This window comes from Malaclemys terrapin, chromosome 5 (assembly GCF_027887155.1).
Source record: "Malaclemys terrapin pileata isolate rMalTer1 chromosome 5, rMalTer1.hap1, whole genome shotgun sequence".
NCBI lineage: Eukaryota > Metazoa > Chordata > Testudines > Emydidae > Malaclemys > Malaclemys terrapin.
The window spans coordinates 113,460,132-113,480,658 of NC_071509.1; the positions used below are offsets into that span (position 1 = coordinate 113,460,132).

General features: G+C 43.0%; 2 protein-coding genes across 3 annotated transcripts in view; both read left to right on the forward strand.

Annotated features, from left to right (window-relative positions):
- The window catches only part of LOC128837860 (cytochrome P450 2U1), a 34,768-nt gene extending 20,735 nt beyond the window's left edge, over window positions 1–14,033 (forward strand). The window contains exons 3-5 of one of the 2 annotated variants that reach the window (XM_054029493.1): window positions 1,794–1,955; window positions 3,723–3,890; window positions 4,414–14,033. In XM_054029493.1, coding sequence (XP_053885468.1) covers window positions 1,794–1,955; window positions 3,723–3,890; window positions 4,414–4,592 — 509 coding nt within the window. In that variant the 3' untranslated portion in view covers window positions 4,593–14,033. Of the gene's footprint in view, window positions 1–1,793; window positions 1,956–2,594; window positions 3,891–4,413 lie in introns of those variants that run through there. The other variant, XM_054029492.1, reaches the window with a different exon arrangement.
- Window positions 14,034–16,111: 2,078 nt separating this feature from the next.
- The window catches only part of HADH (hydroxyacyl-CoA dehydrogenase), a 33,392-nt gene continuing 28,976 nt past the window's right edge, over window positions 16,112–20,527 (forward strand). Inside the window, exon 1 of the mRNA XM_054029500.1 lies at window positions 16,112–16,279. Within this exon, the coding sequence (XP_053885475.1) occupies window positions 16,163–16,279 (117 nt within the window). The 5' untranslated portion in view covers window positions 16,112–16,162. The remainder of the gene's footprint in view (window positions 16,280–20,527) is intronic.

The following is a 20,527-nucleotide window of genomic DNA, read 5'->3' on the forward strand; positions in this document are numbered from 1 at the left end:
AACAGAGCAATAATATGAATGAAAAACATTCTAAAATCCACTTCATGGGTTGGGGTTTAGAAGGTGTTTGTGAGTTTCGTGTCTTTAGCCTCTTTCTCCACTTACACATGCTAGTAATTTTTCTCTTTTTTTGCTGTTGATTTGAACCATTTTTGTCACTTGTCTTTGAACCCCATCTCTTTCTGCTGTTTTGAGATGAGGTGACCAGAACTGAGCGTAGTATTCCAGGGGAGTGTGAAACATTGATTTATATAACAGCACTATCTCCTTACCAGTGTGATCTGCCATCCCATACTTTATACATCATAATATTTTTCTCTGCTTTCATGTGGCCTGCCTGGGAGTCTTGTTGTGCCACCTCTTGTTCCTGGCCATGAGGCTTCTTCAGCTCTTATGAGGAAGTGGTCAGGCAGTTCACAGAAGAAGCACTTGCTGGGGGCAAACTCTTCCTGCCAAGGAAGAAGCTGGGCTAGAAGGGAGGCAAGGTGGGAAGAAATAGTTGATCTCGCTATTTGCTGGAAGAAGCAGCCCCACTTTTAGCTCGTGTGGGTGCTAAAGAGGGAGAGGCAAGGGGGAGGAGGGAGAGAGAGAAAGGAGAGACATACATGATGATCAAAACTAACTGGGCTCCAGTCCTATCTGAATTCCAAAGATAAGTATCAAGTATCAGAGGGGTAGCCATGTTAGTCTGAATCTGTAAAAAGCAACAGAGGGTCCTGTGGCACCTTTAAGACTAACAGATATAGACTTTAAGACTAACTTATCTGTTAAAGATAAGTATATTTGTCCAGGATCTGAGGGACTTCTAATTACTGCTTTTTTTTTTTTTAACTAAGCAAAGATAATGTAGCAGTCTAGATATGCTATTAGCTAAAAAGTCAAGAAATCCTGCACCTTGCAGTCAGCAGTGCAAACAGCAAAGCATGTAGGTAGTTTAATTACAGTCCCACAAATCTCTGCAGGATCCTACAGACTGCATCATGGGGATACAACACTTTGGTGGCCTAGTGTATGTAGACAGAAAAGCAACTCTGGTATTTTAAAAAAGCAAATGGGTAACCCACTGTCATCACTGTAAAGAAGTTTGTTTACTTTGTGTTCCTCATTTGAGCAGAAATTTCCTTAGCAAATCCATAGATGGCAGCACATGTCTGTTTAGCAAGTGACAATTGCTGAATCCCTTTCCCTGCCTTTGTGGTAATACACAGAACTTTTTCTTATGCTGACTGAGCAGATAATTAACCTTAAATCGCTGTTGAGGAGGTGGCAGGTCTAATGCTGAAAGGTAGAACTGGCAAGCAGAACAACCACTATAGGCACAGGGTTTCCAGGGAAGTTGTGGATAACTAATATTAGCTATTACTTAAAAAAACAAACAACCCAGTTTGGATATTTTTCCCCTCTGGCCTGCCCTTCATCTTTTGCTTGTCTTTTTAGATTGAGAGTTCTTTGGGGCAGGGTCTCCATCTTCATAGCTGGGTGGAAAGCACCTAGTGAATGCTGCTGTAATGAACTTAATACTATATGATGAGCCCTCAATGAAATGATAAAAATAGGTTGAAAGAAGGAGCTTTCACCTTCCTCCATTACTTTGGGCCTAATATACATGACAGGGTAGGATAGAATAGAGAGTCGGCTTTCATTTATCCTTTGGTAGGTTGGGTGAGATGAGGCAAGGAGGAAAGAGAGTGTGTAGTTTTCCTCAACTATATTACGATGTAAATCTGAAAGTGTGTCAGTGCCTTTGCTCCTAGTTTTCATCTTTCTCTTTACTCCTTCCTTCTTTTGCATAGAAAAGGTTCACGCAGAAATTGAAGTGGTCACCGGGCGTGACAGAGCTCCTTCTCTCACTGACAAGGCTCATATGCCCTTCACAGAGGCAACCATCATGGAGGTACAGAGGATGACTGTGGTTGTTCCTCTTTCTGTTCCTCGAATGGCCTCAGCAACTGCTGGTAAGTGTTTGTAGGTTTTTTTGTTTTGTTTTACATTTTGTGGCTGAAATGTCTGATGGGACAGGTGGTGAGAACTTTATGAACATTGAAGTTATGCAGGTATAGATGTAACTTCAGTGTGTAAAATGCCATTTCTTTAGACAAGGGCTAGGAATGTTTATCTGATGATCCAAAGTGATTAATTTAAGATGCCCGAGTACTGTATTTCATAATTAGAATCCTATCTGCTGATGAACAGGAATTGCTTGAGCCTTTGTTGATAGACCCAGCATTTGGGAATAGTAAAGAGAATCTCAGCTTTCATTTTACAAAAACAAAAAAGTCTCTAGCCCTTTTCCTGGCACAAAGAGCCTTGAAAATATTAACGTGATGTAAACCGATTGCTAAGCTGGAAAGGAATGTGCTGCTAGTTTTTATTTCTACAGAAAACAATAATCTCACCCTCTCCCAAAGTCATGTTGCTAGTCCCTATTGCCAGGGATGTGATAGTGGTAGACAAGAATTGATTAACCTGGGTCGGAAGTAGCAAAAAATCATCTTGCAAGCACCCAAAAGCATATCCTTCTTTAAATTGTTCAACACCTGCTACAGTGATGCTAGCTGCTTAAAGGAGAATTCCCTCCTTTCATCCCCCCGCAGTGCTTCAAGGTCATGGAGAGATGAGCTACATCCTTCTGCTAGACTCTACAACAGTGTATGTGGAGGAGGAGAGCTGGTGCCAAGCCACTGCTGCTTTGAGTGGGATTCCTGTAGCTATTACAGGCAGACCCTCTCCTTCTTCTCAGGAGCTGACACTTGGAGCTCTGACATCTCCAGCACAAATCCAACTGACCACTGAGCTGGACATCAGAGGGGACATCGTCACCACCCAATCAAATAGCTTGCAGACAGACTGCAGGACAAATTGCTGGTTGGAATCAGAGTTTGTGGGATGGCCTGCCAGCTCTGATAAACAGCTGCCAGATAGGGGAGCCTTAGTGAATTACTAGGAACTAGAAAGGGGAAACGTGATAGGCCAAGACTTACTAGACTAGAGATTGGGAAGAATTATGTGTGTGAGGATGGGGAAGGAAAGATGGAATTAATGGATATGGGGGAGAGGGCAAGGTTTTGGAACGGATAGATTTTTGTGGGCAGGGGAATATTGTTGAAATGGAATACATTTTGAGAAAGTCCTGTGTTCAAAATGCTGGCAGTCTAGGCCTGGTCCTGTCTGTGTTCCTGTGAAACTTTTGGGGTCAGCTTAATGGTTGCAACAATAGATCTGAAATGTCTCTGCTATTCTAGATAATGGTAAATGATTTGAGTAAATTAAAGGGATTGGCGCACATCATGCAGTGTTTGCTTTGCAGTGTATCACCAGTGAATTCTAGTTTTATCAGCATTAGTTATGGGAGGATCATCCCAATGTAAGGGGTTCCTCTAGTGGGACAACATCTTCTGTTCAATCTTCCTGTCTGCTGCTGGTATATTGAGTGAGACTTTCTGAAAACATAACATGGCTGAGACTTTCCCACACCCTGTTGATCCCTGACAATTAGCATAATTTAGTATACTGGCTGCCCAGAATCAGGGGAGCACAAGGACCACCTTTGCACCCAGACTTTCACCCTCTGTCCTGAGATGTGGTGGGTGTTCCTTGTCCATAGCTGAGGATCTGAGCTATTGTTTAATAACTATAGTCCCTCTTCTGTTAAGCATGAAATCTCTCATGTTTGCTCCTAACAGCTATCAAATCTCCTGTCTCTGTTTGTTTTTGTTTTGAAGTGCTACGGGGATATACTATTCCTAAAGGCAGTGTGATTGTGCCCAACTTATGGTCAGTGCACAGAGATCCAAATATATGGGAGAGACCAGATGACTTCCAACCAACAAGATTTCTGGATGAAAATGGCCAGCTAATCAAAAGAGAAATGTTCATTCCTTTCGGAATTGGTAAAATATCTAGATACAGCTGGAATGGGCTTTTTTTGTTTAAAGTTTGGGATGAGAGTTACACTTCCAAAAAGCCTTTGGCATTTGCCATTTTCTTATTTTGTCATAGAAAATAATATTCATTGTTGAAAATAGAATAAAAGTTGAACATGTATGGTGCACACTGATTACTTAAGCTTTTTTTTTTTTTTAACTTCTTGGGAGTGTCCTGCAAAACACAGTAATTTAGTTCCTACCAACCTCAGCTGCCTGTTTAAATAAATGCAACCTTCTCCCAGTAGTGTCCCCAAGATGGATCAGGTGATACTATAGAAGTGGTTTTACTGCCATAAAGTGTTAAGACTGTATGTGCTTCTAATGTTAAGCAATAAAACCAAGTGAAATCCAAACCAAGACTCTGAATCCCATCTTTAAAAAGTTCAGATCTGAGTCCTTCTCTGCTTGGAACAAGGTTGTAGGGCTGTATTTGAATAAGTCAACAGTATAAGGATCAGTAATATTTACCTTTCTAACCTCTCTTTAGGTAAACGTGTGTGCATGGGAGAGCAGCTGGCAAAAATGGAGCTGTTCTTGATGTTTGTAAATCTCATGCAAAATTTCACCTTTTTGTATCCTGATAATGCTACAAAACCAGCCATGGAAGGAAGATTTGGTCTAACTTTAGCTCCATATCCATTCAATATAATTGCTTTGAAGAGATGAAGAAACTTGAAAAAAGACTAAATGAAGAGATACTGCACTTAGCAAATTCAGCTTTATATTTTTATCGTTCTAAGGTATGAAAACATATTCAATAAAAATGATTGGTGAACATTCCTTGAATATGAACTAGTAACTCAAGGTTAGCTGCTGAGTTCCAAAAGTGACTAAATGAGAGCATGTCAGCCAATTTGATGTTCTTCACCTTTTTATTCCTTTTTTAAGATACAGTTACCCAATCTGTTACCATTAATTTTGGGACAAAAGACCAAAATAACACACGACGCTCTACAAGTATCAAGTGTCATTTTGGTCAATATGTTTTCAAAGTGCTTTGTGTATACACTTGCCAGACAAAAGGAAGGATGTGATCAACTAATACTAGAGGAAGCATTAAATGACTTAAGGGATTTGTATGTTTGTATGAAGAAACATGGTGACTAAATGCTAAGTTGCTGAAGAGTGTTAGAAATGACAAGAACAGTGATACTAAGGCTCACAAGTGGCTCTTTGCAGCACTAGATATTAAAACACAGTGTGATTTTAATTAACCAATCAGGTTGCTTTTACTATGTTATTAACCAATTGTAGGTGATAAAATAATACTTGGTCAGTCATTTTGCTGTGAGAACTATATATAATAAACTATATATTTCTCTATCATACTATTTAAATATGAATATATAGTACTATAGTAAATGAAACCATGAATTCACACTACTGTGGCTCTTTTGGATAATGTTGATCGCTAATTTGGCTCCTGAACTACTGAAGTCTGAGTATCGCTGGACTAGAGGACACTTTCTGTAACCTAGGAGGATTTTTATTTTTTTAATTTAAGTGACTTGTAATTTATAGATGGGGGCCAAACCAAAATGCCTCACTGGATCCTGGATAAGAACACTCCTGCGTATTGGGACTTCATGAAAATTCAAATTCACACTCCAAGAAGAGCCCTATCTCATGCTCTCTATGGGTACGTCTACACAGCCAGTAGGCGCAAGCTTCTGACCGAGTCGACAGACTTGAGCTCACGCTACTGTGCTAGAAATAGCTCTAAGGACAGAGCTTTTAAGTTGTGGCTTGGCATACCCTCGCTCTGTAGGTTTAAGAGCCTGAGCTGCAATGTCTACACAGCTATTTGTAGTGTGGTAATAACATAAGAAAGGCCCTCCTGGGTCAGACCAAAGGTCCATCTAGCCCAGTATCCTGTCTTCCAACAGTGGCCAGTGCCAGGTGCCTTAGAAGAATGAACAGAACAGGTAATCATCAAGTGATCCATCCCCTGTCGCTCATTCCCAGTTTCTGGCAAACAGAGGCTAGGGACACCATGTGGGCCCAAGTCTGTCGACCTGAGCTCAGAGGCTTGCTGCCATGGACTGTGTAGACCTACACTAATAAGCCAAATTAAAATCCCAGATCCAACAACCATCAAACTGTGAAAGTGAACAGAAAACTGGAAAATGTATATACAATAGGACTATAAAAGAAGAAATAAGAAACTGTAATTTAATGAGCTGTAATTTGTCTCTTCAAACAAGCATCCTAAAACCAGTAAAGAGTTGAGTTGGAACCAATACTAGCAGTATTAGTAGTAGTATATTTAACTTTGCCAAAAATTTACTGCTTTGAAATATTTACTCTCTCTTGCAAAACAAAAACCTTCATGTGATGCTCCCATTACATGTTGTTTGTTTACACAACAGATGATGTCAAAAGGCTACGAGACATCAATTTGTTGATCTCCTGGTATGGTTTTAGCAATGTGAAATCTTTGAGTCCTTGTCAGGGACAGCATTGAAGAACCGTTGGACCAGCTCCACGTGTGTACCAATTTAATTCTAGAAGGTCTGTCACATGCTAAGCGTGACTATCTTTCAAGAGTTCTTAAGGAGAACGACATTTTCTTGTAGAAATGATGCAACTGGTTAGCAACTCACAGGTTGGGCCTTGTTTGCAAATGTCCATTTTTTTTTTTTTTCCCCGACCCTAAAACTATTGACTTTTTACTTGGCCAGCTGGAATACTAAACACAATCTCTACCTATGCTTTCTGATTAAAGACAATTCTGGTATTCCTCTGCAAGGCTGCAAGGAAATTTCTAAGGACTGTTCCTGAAGCAACAATGGCACATTATTCTGCATGTCTGCTTTGGAGTTCCATTGATTGAATCAGCACCATGCAAGAATTTCTGCAAAGTAAACTGGGTTGCATATACTGCAGAAGTTGAAGACTGGATACACCATATCAAACCAATCCCAGAAAACTGACCCGCTTTGTTCACCTTCTTATTAAATGCATTCCTCACAGATATCGCAAGGTCTGTATTTCTTGCTGGCAGCTGGAGACAGAAGCATTCTTCAAAGAACATGAGAAGAGTGGTGATCCAGATGAACTCTGCTCGCCTGAAGAGATTGAATGAGACAGTGGAGGATCTTGACTTCACTCATTTCAGTTGCAAAGCCTGGGCATTCCTCCATAATCTTGGAGCTGCTGACTTAGTGAAAATTACAGCCAATTCTGTTGCCGCACACCTTCTCTGTAACTCAAAGATCAAAACCGACAAGTTCACTAGACAGAAGATTGAGGAAAGAGCTCTTTTCAAATGTCCGACGCAGCCCTACCACTTCGCTGCTATCATCTCCTTATACTGCAGAAGAAATAAACAAGGCCCTCATGGCCTCCAAAAGTGGAAAACCTGCTGCCAAGGATGGCCTTTACCCTGATTTCCTTAACAATTTGGGTCCATTAGGACAAGTATGGTTGGCAGACCTATTTACTGCTATGTATTTAAACAGGGAAGATTCCAAAAACCTGGAATGAGGCAATAGTCATTGGCCTCCTCAAACATGGAAAACCTCCAAATAATGCTGCCAGTTATCACCCAATATTGCTCCTCTCCACAACTTATAAGTTAATGGAGCGGATTCTACTGGCCCATCTCACCCCTATCTTTGAGGTCATCCTGCCAAAGGAACAGGCCAGTTTCAGACTGGGACAAAGTTGCTGTGACCAGGTTCTCGCCATTAATAGTTACATTGAGGCTGGCTTCCAGAAGAATCTAAAACCCAGAACAGCACTAATAGATTTATCCACTGCCTATGACGTGGTATGAAGAGATTGGCTATGACTCAAGGTATCAAGGGTCATCAAATACCATAGCTCTGTGCAACTCCTGACCACAATGTTCAGCCACTGTAAATATTGCATGCCTTTTGAAAGGGCAGATCAGCAAAGCATGCATCCTCAAAGATGGTTAACCTCAAGGATCCCTGCTGGCTCTTTCACTATTCAACATCTATATTCGTGACATATGTTACACAATTTCACATAAATTCATTTATGCTGATGACATTGCTCTTGTGGTACAAGGCAAAAGGCCTCACTATCATCAGCAACATCCTCTTCACCAACCTCAAGATAATGGCAGAATACTTTCAATATTGGAAACTCGGCCCCAATGCCTCCTCCAAAAATCTTGGTAACTGCCTTTCTCCTAAACAACAAAGCTGCCAAGGAACTACTTAGTGTGACCTTCAGCGATCAACAGGTCCAAAATGAGCCCTATCCAAAGTCCCTGGGTGCAACTTTGGACAGAAGCTTGACTTTTAAAGTTCATCTGAAGAAGATATGCAAAAAGCGAAGACTAGCTTTGTCCAAAAACCATGTAGACACAACATGGGGTGCCACTACATGTGGACACTTCAAACAGTGCATCTAGCATGTGTTCTTGATTGCTAAATATTGCACATCGATCTGGACAGGCAGCTTAATACTACAATGAGAATTATAACACACATGAAAATCAACACCCGTTCAATGGTTGCCCACTCTGGCACATTCTCTCTCATCCAAGATCCAGAGAGAGAGAGAGAGAGAGACCAAGACACACACCTTGTAAGTACAAGTGAACCATGTCCAACCTGAACTTACTAGTTCATGAGGACCTCTAGAACCTTCCAAAGACATGCCTGAAATCTCTCCATTCTTCTTGGGAATGGGTAAAGCTCTTAAATTGTCCTCACTCAATACTGAGGCCCACTGGAAAAAAATTTGGGATAATGTCTCAAACACCAGATTCTAGAAAAGAACTTCTAGGCTTCAATCTACCCCAAAAACAGTGGTCCACATTGAACTGTTTGAGAACATCACATGGTAGACGCTGTCAACTCTCTCATCTCTGGAAGATGAAACAATGCACAATGTGTCTATGGAACCCAGTTGCAAACTGTGGGACCAGTCTTAAGTCAGTGCCCACTTCAGTCATTTGCCAGTGGTATCTTAGCTTGTATCAAGCCATTTCTGAGACTACCCGTTGGCTCACCAATCTGGACTTGGCTATATGAATGTTGCTAATTACCCCTCTTACCATACACAAGAAATCTCCTTGGAGGAGGTTGAGGTGAAGAGGTTCCTGCATAGCTAGAATTTGTCTGAAAATCCTTATTCTAGAAATCGTCAGTTGCAAAGCTACAATAAAATGCTGATAATTTTTTATCTGACTTCTAAATGCCTACCCGGGGCCGGCTCCAGGCACCAGCTTAACAAGCAGGTGCTTGGGGCAGCCAAGGGAGAGGGGCGGCACCTGCGGCAATTTGAGGGCGGCAGGTCCCTCATTCCCTCTACTAGCGAAGGACCTGCCGCTGAACTGCCGCCGCCGATCGCGCCTTTTTTTTTTTTTTTTTTTTTTGCTTGGGGCGGCAGAAATGCTGGAGCCAGCCCTGTGCCTACCCAAACACCCTGATAATGCTGGCTATGCAACTGATTGATTATACAAAGTACATACACTTATCCTCTTATGTAGAGGGTAAGCACTTTAAAATTTTGGCAGAATCCAAAGAAATTACACATAAAATAATAGGAATAGGTACTTACATATTGATTATATGGAATTGCACATAGATTGTCGTGTGCTCTTGCTGCAGTCTGCCTTCTAAACTAGTGATCTGCAGAGAAATTTGGTATGTAAAATGTCATATTACTTCTGAAAACTGTTATTTTACAAATAGTCCCTTGAGAGTTGTAGCTTCTGATCGTACATAGAATCCAATGCTGCATGATGTGACGTGCTGCTATACATACACTATATAAGGGTAACCATTATCCCGTCTGCCCAAACACTAGTTGCTGTTGCAACTGACACAAAGGCCTTTCATCCCTGGCAAATAAAATTAAGGCTTCTATAAGTTCCTGAGAGAGAGACTAGAAACTGCATGACCCAGAGGAAATAAATTACTCTTGTTTGTGTAATTTATATCCTTCTGCTGTGGAGCAAAGGTAAATTGGTAACAGACGTAAGCTGAGAGAACTGGATTGTGCAATATTGACCTAAATTGTTTTTGTGACTGATAAATCTTGAATGTGCCCTCTATATATCTATTGCTGAATGCAAAAAATGGTGCCTACAGTTATGCAACTTGAGAATTAGTTTCACTGTAATCTTTTGTTTAATTTTTAATCATGTCTTTTTCAAAGCGATTACACATTCCATTTTATTCACTAGGAGACTCATAGTAGCGCCTCGACGTTTGGTTAGCAGAGCTATCAGCTTCAACCACCTCTATAATTGTTTGATGCTAGACATTAATACATGCCAGCATAAGAATCTCTCTCATTTTAGTACTGCCCATCCTTCCAAACCAGTAGAAAAATGTTGACACCCTGAAAAAGGAAGAATGGTGGAGTGGGGAATAAAGAGGAATGGGGGGGGGGGGAATAGGGGTACACAGAGCCCCTGGCCTGGGAGAAAATGCGGTACCTTGGCATGAGAGATGGGGGACAGGTGTTGCAGAGAGTCTTTGAAATGGAACAGGATCAATGGTGGCACAGCGGGAGCTTGGGTGGAATAGAGGGATGTAAAAAGCCCCTGGCCCATTGCTTTTGTAGGCTGAACTTACTTCACAACTAGTGTAAATTGCAGATACTTATATTCATAATTTTACATTGGATTACTTGCTCCCCTCTGTACTCCTAGGGGAATTTTGACTGCTGTTAGCATTGGAAATATTAAAGTAAAGCTACTATAAGATTAACTTGGCCTAATTTTTACCTGTATGACTTATTATCTTACTGCAAAATTGTGGGGGTTTACATACACAAGATTTAAATATAATAGAATTAGGCTTGGTCTAGACTTAAAATTTAGGTCAGTATAGCTATAGCACTTAGAGCTGTGAAAAATCCATGTACTGCAGCACCATAGTTATGCTGCACTTATCTCAGTGTAAACTGTTGATGAATATATGCTAGCCAGCATCTAAATAAATAAATAAAAATATTATATATTAAAAAATAATAGGCATTAAGCATAAATATTATAACAGTGATCTAGTCTAAACTGTCTTATACCAGAATCCTGTTAATTTATTCTAAGTACCCCATAACACTTTGCATTTGCTGAAGTAAGCATTTGGTGCAAAAAGTTAGGAAACTTGTCAAGATACGTTCATTCTCTGTCATAGTACAAAGCTAGGAAAGTGCCTTCGTGCAAAAGTACCTGGAATGGTAGTATCCAAAACAAAGATAAGGAAGGAACAGAACAAGAAGTTAGGGAACTGGAACAAATGGATGGGTTGGATTTTAGTGATGCATAGGTGGATTTGGGTTGGATTTTACGTGTAGGGAAATGTAACTTGTAAAATCATGTAAATAATGGCAGCTGAAATGTGTAACTTGAGGAGCACACCTTCTGTATAAGGTGATTGTAACATCGCTGCCTTGGACGGCTCCTCAGAGACGGGTATTGTATAGAATCTTTTTCCTGTACCATATTAATAAATCTCACTGAGTGGTTATTTGGTCTCTTGACCATATATTTCATAATGAAATAATAAACCAAAGTGTGATTAAGCAATTGACTATACAATTTATCAACAAGACACAGCTGGATCTATGCTTGTCAACCTAACTACCATCATTGCTCAGGGAGGTGCTGTTCCTAAAACAAAGGAAAAAATTTTCCATCAGTGTAAGCTGTCTCCACTACAGGATTATGCTAGGATAGGTATAGTGAGAAAGCTATGATACTATAGTCTCCATAATGTAGACATGGCCTTTGTAAATATATAACTAAATTAGTAACTTCATGAGAGCAAACAAGTTGAATAGGGTCACGCTTTGGCACAGTATGTTAAAGTAACTTACATGCCAGTGGGCTATATTGCCTACTTCAGATACCATTCAAGCCAAGCAGACCATATGACAAATTACCCATTTAGCATGGCAAGCAGGGCTGGCTCCAGGCACCAGCTTAACAAGCAGGTGCTTGGGGTGGCCAAGGGAGAAGGGCGGCACGTCCCTCACTCCCTCTAGGAGCGAAGGACCTGCCGCCGAACTGCCGCCGCCAATCGCAGCTTCCTCCCTCCCCCGCCCCCCCCAGTTGCCGCCGCCAGTCACGATTGCGATCGCGGCTTTTTTTTTTTTTTTTTGGCTTGGGGCGGCAGAAATGCTGGAGCCGGCCCTGATGGGAAGAATATTAAAGATTATTATTGTTACTGTTTATACAACACCACACTTTGGAGTAGGGAACATAGGAACTGGGAGTGTCACCTTAATAGCTCCAAGAATTGGAACCTTATCTGTACCAAAATCATAATCATTTTATATTATTATTTGTATTACTGTAGCACCTAGAAGCCCTAGTCATGAACCAGGACCACCTTGTATTAGGCATTGTACAAACACCGAATGAAAAGATGAGCCCTGCCCTAAAGAGCTAATAATCTCTATAGTATAGAAGATAACTTTAATTGATGCCATGTAGGCTGCCCCACCCTGTTACTTGATGATCCTGTCGAGAAAGGATTTTTTAATTTAAAATGGAAGAGGAGTAGGAAGTTAGTGATGGGGGTGTATGTTTGGTTGCAGCAGCAGCATTTTGGAAAGTCAGGAGAGAGATTATCAAGACATGCATCAGATAAAGGTAAGAGCAGTTCTGTTTCTCCTACTGAACCTAATAGGAGAGCTCTCCCCTCCTCACGTCTTTCATACAAAATACTGTGGGGTCCACCTGGCTGAAGAGTAGCGGATCTTCTTTTTCTCTTGTGCTCCTGGGAGTCCTGACTAGGGAGCTTTGCTTATTTTGCTTAATATTATTCTGCATATGTGAATAGGATTTGAGTGTTTGGTAAAATCTCCCTCCGGCAGAGCTTGGGTGAGCTCAGTGCAGGCGTTCAGTTCATATCGATGAATACTGAGCAATAGAATTTCTGTTTGGTTGAAGCTTGTTTTCAGCTATAGTCCTGAATAATCTTCAATCAGATAAAGTTTACTAAGGAACAAAGCACCTCATCTCTATCTCAAAACCGGCTTTTGTTGCAGTGATCTTTTAGCACAAAATGCCAAAGATGAGTGCACTTAATTTCTTCTGAGGAACCAACTTAATTTGGTGAATTGCTCAAATAAACTTTGTCACCAGTATGTTGCTAACTGGTGGGATTTTATAGAGTCTCTCTCTCAATACTAGGTGTTTTTCTTAAAGTCCGGCACTTACATTCTTGTGATTCAGATTGTAATTAAAAAAAAAAAATTATACATATGGTTGGGAAGAAAAGCCTGAAAGTATGATCCAAGTGTAACTCAACAGATTCAAAACACTACATAGATTCTAAGGCCAGAAGGAACCATTGGATCTAGTCTGACCTCCTTTATATCATAAGCCGTAGAACTTCCCTAAAATAATAAGCTGCCCAAGCAAGCATTTGAAAGCAAATAAAAACACAGTATACTTGTGACACCCTGACATCCCAATATCCACCACTGTCATGTAATTAGGATGTGTTTTGTACCGAGTATGTCTTGTGAGATGTCATTCTAAAAGTCTTGATCTGCTAGACATTAATATCTCATTGGATTGTATGTGCTATCATTGTATGTGAAGTTATGAAGTTTGGGTATGTGTGTGTTACTGTAACATGCTGTGAGTTTGAAAGCACCACAAGCAGCCTCTCAGGTACAACAGTAAAAAGGCCAAACAATATTAATGACTTATTGAGGAAATGCACACAAGGATTACCCCAGGAATTGTGTACAGTTGAAGACTCTCAGAGATAGCACTACACAATGTGAACTGTTTGACCCAGGTCACAGAAAATCGGAAGAAGATATAAAAGGGGGGACAATGACATCATAGGGGGACCTCAGTCTCCCTGCAACAACATACCTGGAAACAGCTAAGGGGCAAGGACTGAACTGTGGGAAGTGGTGGTCCTAGGCTAGAAGGATCTTTAGCCTGTGTGTGAAAATGTGAGAAAGCCAAGGCAACTTGTGCCTTAAAAGTCTGCCAGCCTGCTTATCACTCAGCATGAGAATTTGCTAATTTATATCCTACCTATCTAGTGTGTTAAGCTCAGTTTGTGGCCTTTGTTTATTTACTGAGGTATTCTACTTTGATCTATTTGCTAACCCTTATGATCGCTTAATAAACTTGTTTTGTTTTCGCTAATCCCAGTTTGTGGAATTCGTGTGTGTGTGTGGAACAGTGTATATCTCTCTCCACATTGAGGGAGAGGGCGAATTTCAATTTGTTTATGTTGTAGTGTGTTTGGAGGAGGCTTGATGGCCCCGCTCAGCAGGACAAGGTAAGGGAGCCCACGCTGGTGGAATAGGTGAGCTCATTGGTACCCAATACCTCAGGTGGCACCCCGGAATGGGGAGTAACCCATCATAATATTTTTAAAAAAATAAACACTTTGGTGGTGGCAGTACTGCAGTTGTTGCTTGCTCAGGCTGTCCTTTAGTAGATTAGAGAGGGAGAAGTGAGATTCCCCTATATACCAAAGTTAATGTAATCACTGGGATAAGCCAGTAGAGTTGAGTATGCTTGTGCCAGCACTGAGGTTGAGCTAAAATCTTTAGAATGGTCTCATGGCAGGGCAGTTGCTGGTAAAACAGATTTCTCAATCATGGAAAAAGCTGGGTAAAAGGGAATGTAAAATTTATTGCTTGCCTTGAACAGATGCAAAATGCCAAATATTTTTGTTTTCTTTTTAAACTGTTTCTGTGAATTTAATATTTTGTATCTCTTTCTTACACAAACTCAGTATTTCCTACAAATGTTTAACAATCTTTTCAACTCACCAAACATTTGGGTAATGCTTGTCATTTACAAGCAAAAATGGTTCAATTTGTTTTGAACATGTCAAATAGGATTATACAATCAGCTTTTGAGGGCCTGAATCTGTACCCTATTTATATGTGTAACTCAGGCTCTAAGCTTTTACTTCAATTGATGGTATCAAAACCTGCCTCCGAGATCTATTATGGTGTAGAAGAAAATTCCAATTAAATGATTATAAATAATCATGTTTAAAGCTTGTTTCCTGAGTGCCCTGAAGTCTGAGTAAAGTCAGTGGGAATTGATAGAGCTTGGTGCCTGGTATAATTCAATCTTCAACATCCTACAAAGAAAGGATCACCTCTTAAATAAGGGATCCATTTTTTTTTTTACTGCCCATTAGAACTAACACCAAAACTTACTAGCCTAAACTTACTGATTGTTCTATGTAATAGCATACATCTCACTGTGAGGAATTACTGTAATCAGTAACAGCAGTTATGATACCTTTGTATGCAATAAAATTTGACCTTTGCTAGTGTATGTATCTTAGGCAGTTACTTCATTGAGTCCACCAGTAGCAGATTCCACCACACAGCCTGTTTTGAACATGCATGGGATTTTTGTTGCTATTTTAACCCTTTGAGGAATCAAAATCGGTAATGGCAATGGGGAAAGCACTAAGCTTCCCTCAGAACACCTCATTCACTTTATAAAGGTGGTAAAACCTTTAAGAATCAAACTCAGGGCCTCCATTATATGCAATTTTCTCTCTCTCTTTTTAAAAAAAAAAAAAAAAAAAAAAAAAAACTAGTATAAGAGTGAAAGATGACTTGGCTGTACTGACCCTTATCTCTAGCATGAGCATTCCTTCCAGCCACGGCTTGTAGATCCACCTAGGGTGACCAGATGTCCCGATTTTATAGGGACAGTCCCGATTTTTGGGTCTTTTTCTTATATAGGCTCCTATTACCCCCCACCCCCATCCCGATTTTTCATGTTTGCTGTCTGGTCACCCTAGATCCACCAAAGAGAAGAAAAAGGGACATGCATTTTGATGCATGGGGCAAATGTTACCTAGTTTTTTGCACATTTTGCCTTTTGCTGTTTATTATGAAGTAAGGCTGGTTCGTGATCATCTGCGGGGGGTGGCATGGCAGCAGCTCATGCCTTCTGGGCCGCTGCACTGCGATTTCAAGGCCGGGGGGGGGGGGGGGGGGCTCTTGCCCACGTTGAGGGCACTCTGCCTATTATCTGGCCCAGGCTGCCACGCGGATGGCTCTTGCCCCGGGGCCGGGCCGGGCGGGCTGCCCCCTGGCTGGGCACGGGCGTGCGGGCGATTGCTGCCCTCGATGGCCGCGGGCTGGCCGCTGTCGCGGGGGGCGCGCCGCGGGGCCGGGCCCGAGGCCCCCGGAGAGGGCGTGGCCAGAGGCTGCCGCGGCCCCGCCCTGCCCGTGACACCGCCCCCCAGCGGGGCTTCTGCTTGCGGCCGCGCCCCCGCGCGCTCACTCCGCTCGCCATGGCCTTCGCCACGCGCCGCTTCGCGCACTCCGCCGCCACCGCGGCCGCCAAGAAGCTGATCGTGAAGCATGTGACCGTGATCGGGGGCGGCCTGATGGGCGCGGGCATCGCCCAGGTGAGCGGCGGGGCCAGGCCGGGCCTCACCCCGCTGGGGAGGGGAGTCCCGGGGCGGGTAGCAAGGGGCGCCCCCCGCCCCCAAGAGTCTCTGCCCCGCTCGGCCCGCCCCGTGTCTCCAGGGACAGCGGGAAGCACCGCTGTGGGGAGCCCGGGCTCGTGGGCTGCCCAAGCTGCTCCTGGCCCGCCTTGAACTGCAGCCCGGGCGCCTTGGCCTGCGTTATCCCTTCACGCGGAGCTCCCGGGGGCGGGGCGGGCCTGCCTGCCCCTCTGCGCCCCCGGGCACGGCACGGGGTGGCTGCATTCCGCCTCCGGAGCGGGCGGCGTGTCCCCTCCGTGCAGCTCTGCGCCTCCCTGCCGAGTTGGTAGTTTGCCCTGCGGGAGCGAGCCTGGCTGGCTGTGCTCCTCTCCATGCGCGCTGGGGTCATGTGCATGTGGAGGGAGAGCAGGCCCCTGTTTAACTCCTCCTGGCTTTGTTGCTGTTTCTTCCCACTTCGTCCCGGACCGCTTCAGCCAGTTGTTATCCTAGCCTCTGTAGATTAGGGTTACCATATTTATCAAATAAAAAAAGAGGACCCTCCACGGGGCCCTGGCCCCGCCCCTTTCCCACACCCCCAGCCCCACCCCAACTCCGCCCCTTCCCTGCCCCAACTCCGCCCCCTCCTCCCTCCTACTCCCAGCCACGCGAAAAGGGCTCCCAAGCGCTACCGGCTTCATGGTTTGCCAGGTAGACCCTGCGCCCCCGGCTGGGCGCTTCCCCTCCTGGGCACCAACTGCGCTGGGGAAGCGCCGGCTGGGGGTGCAGTGTCTGGAGGCTGCCCGGCAAACTGTAAAGCCAGTAGTGCTTGAGCTTCGGGCAGCCCCTATGCCTCCGGACCCTGCGCCCCCAGCCGGGCACTTCCCCTCCCGGGCTCCGGCGGCGCAGGGTCCGGAGGCATGGGGGCTGCCCGAAGCCCGTAGCGCTCGGCTCTTGAACAGAGCCGAAGAGTTGGGGAGGAGCAGAGCCGCCGCGGCCGGAGGCTCTGCTCCTCCCCTGACTCTTCGGCTCTGTTTAAGAGCCGAGCTGCCCCAGCGCTACCGGCTTCGGGCAGCCCCCATGCCTCTGGACCCTGCACCGCCGGAGCCCGGGAGGGGAAGTGCCCGGCCGGCGGCTGGGGTCCGGAGGCAAGGGGGCTGCCTGAAGCCCATAGCGCTCGGGCAGCTCGGCTCTTAAACAGAGCCGAAGAGTCAGGGGAGGAGCAGAGCCGCCGCGGGAGGGGAAGTGCCCGGCCAGCATTTTCCCGGACATGTTCGGCTTTTTGGCAATTCCCCCCGGACGGGGGTTTGAGTGCCAAAAAGCCGGACATGTCTGGGGAAAAAATGGATGTATGGTAACCCTACTGTAGATTAAGTGTCATAGATTATTTGAGAGCAGGTATCCTGGTATGTATTTGTACAGTACCTACTACCCTGGGGCCCTGATCCTGATTAGGGCCCCTGAGGATTAGCATAATATAAATAACGCTGCCTCTGCCACATCTTCGCTCTTATGGTTTCTGTTATATCTTGTCGTTTCTACCACAGGCTGTCTTTCTACCATGAGTCACGTAACTTGGCTTGATATTTTAACTCTGAGCATAATTAGCTCCATAAATGTCCTATGTAGGCAGGTCTTCAAAACTTTGTTCTTAAACATCTGATAACCTGGGACTTTGGATTTACATAAAGCCTCTGTTCAACTTTTGAGTATGTTCTAACCTGAACGTGGTCATCTCTTCTCTAGTCATAAAAACATGTGAGAAACTGCAACAACCTGTTCAGCATAGTTGATGCATTCATTTTCTTCATCCCCTTTGTGCTCCACGTTAGTATTAGAAGAGATATTAATTGGATTCAGCTTCAGTAGGGACACAGTAAACGTGTAAGTTGGTCCATTTTCAAAAAATGAATTAAAAGTAGTTGCAGGTGTTGCACCTACTGCTGAGTTACCCTATTTTGTGATTATACAGTAACATTTTCCAGTCTTTTAAAATGTTTATGGGGGTTTGACAAAACAATGGAGAAACTGACTATGTAGGGGAAATGGTAACTACACAAAGTGTGGTCAAACGGCAAACACTGCAAAAACAAATATTTTTAAAATCTTTGCTATAGTAACCTTAGACCCTAGTCTTGAAATTAGCTCCCTTGCTGTCCCACTGAAGCCAATGGGGTTGTGAGAGAGACATGCAGCCTGTCCATTTGGACTCAGTGCAGGATCACGCCAGAGGGATTACTTGCAACACTATGAGGTACAAAATAAGTAGATGTATTAAAATTTAAAAAAAAAAATCCAAGCCATGCCTTTCCAATGTATATTTGTGTTCAGAGCGTTTTTCGCAATTCTCCAATCTGTATTTGTCACGGAAAAGTACAAAGTTTGGGTTTTTCTTGTGACTCTTTCACACACTGCCTGACTGATACGGCAGAAGAAGAAAGCCCTATAAAAATGATTTAGTACCAGCTTGACAAGGAACAGATTGATTGACAGTCTCAGTAAATAGCGAGAGAACTAAATTTCATTTTCCTAAGATACTGTATCCTTATTTGTAATCTGTAGTGTTTTACAGTGGGTTAATATTTAAATGGGATTTGCTTGTTTTCCCAGAGTGTTCAGCCATTATAGCCTTTGACTTGTAAAGTTCACTTTATACTTGACATTTTTATCCATCAAATGGCTGATTGCTAAGCCAGGGAAAGGACTATTTCAGATATATTTACTTATTTTACAAGGAAAATAATACTTTTGAACATCTATAGCACCTTTCATTTGCAGATCTCAAAGCACTTTATAAACAATAATTAAGCCATACTGCACTCCTGTGAGGTAGGTTGCTATTATTTCCCCATTTACAGAAGGAAAACAGGCACAGAGAGGTAAAGTGACTTGCCCAAGATCACAAAGCAAACTAGGAGTAAATCCCAGGAGTTCCTAACTTTGGATTTCCTGTTCTAACAACGCAGTAGTGCTCCCTCAGAGGTATAGCTTTTTCTGATATTCTTGTTGCATCTATTGTGGAAGGAGGTCCATGCATTTGTCTGCTACCTAAAGTGAGGTTAGTCATCTATAACTTTAATTTCTCTATAAAAATAATCTCTCACACCCTTATCACTGGAATTTGGGATTTCTTCTGAAAAAGCCTTCAAGGCCTTTCTCAATAAATGCAGTGCCACATGAGTATTTGGTGAAATCCATAAATATGTTCTCTGAAGTTTCAGGAATGTGCGCACTATTTAAAATTCATTAGTCCAGAGAGACAACTGAAGGCCATTGTGAATTCTGTTACATGTTATGACTCTTATTGGCAACTGTTTGTAAAGAGAAACAGGCATGGTTCTTGACAGAGACCCTGGTGTGCAGGAATCCAAGTCCTCAGGGTGAAGGGATGCTTTGGGTGTCTTGGCTTCCTTGCGCTCACTGCATCCTATTGTAATTATAAATATGGGGTTATCCCAGAGTCTGTGGTACTGCCTGGGAGCAACACTTCATTTTTTATTTTCAGTGACTTGTTTTTTCTTTTATGGCTTTGGAAGATGCCTTCTTTTAAACCTTTCTGTACTGCGAGTGGGGGAGGTTGGCTGTTGCTCAAATATAGGTGTGACATACAGTACAATCCAGACTAAGGAGCAACTGTTTCACCCTTGCCTTGCAATACCTTGCTTTACAATAACTCACAAACAGCCGTCCAGCATGCATGCCCCACCCTCAGTGTCTGTGTGCAGTTGCAGCCTACCAACTTCACTTGGGTTACACTCTTGCTCTCACTAGCCTTGGTTATACTGCAGGGTAATCCCAACACACATCCAATCCTCGATTTTCCTGCAGAAATATGTGTCTTGTACTCCCCAGCCCTCTCCTGGACAATACAAGTTATATTAAGCCTGTTATTCCTTTAACAGAAATAATATGCACACAACTTATCACCCCAAATGGAGTTTCCCACCCTCTTCAATTTAAACACACTGGATTAGATAAAACAATAAAATTTGTTTATTAACTACAAAGAGAGAGATTTTAAGTGTGTAGAAGTAATGAGGCATAAAAGTCAGAATTGATCACAAGAAAAATAAAGAAAAATGCTATTGGTGCCTAATTTAACAAACTGTTAAATTAAAAAAAGATTTCTCTCCACATGCTTTCAGTAGTCTTACTGATCAAACTTCTTATATCAAGACCCTCCCCCTCTCACCCCCCCAGTCCAACAGCTGTTTTGTCCCTTCAGATGCAGTG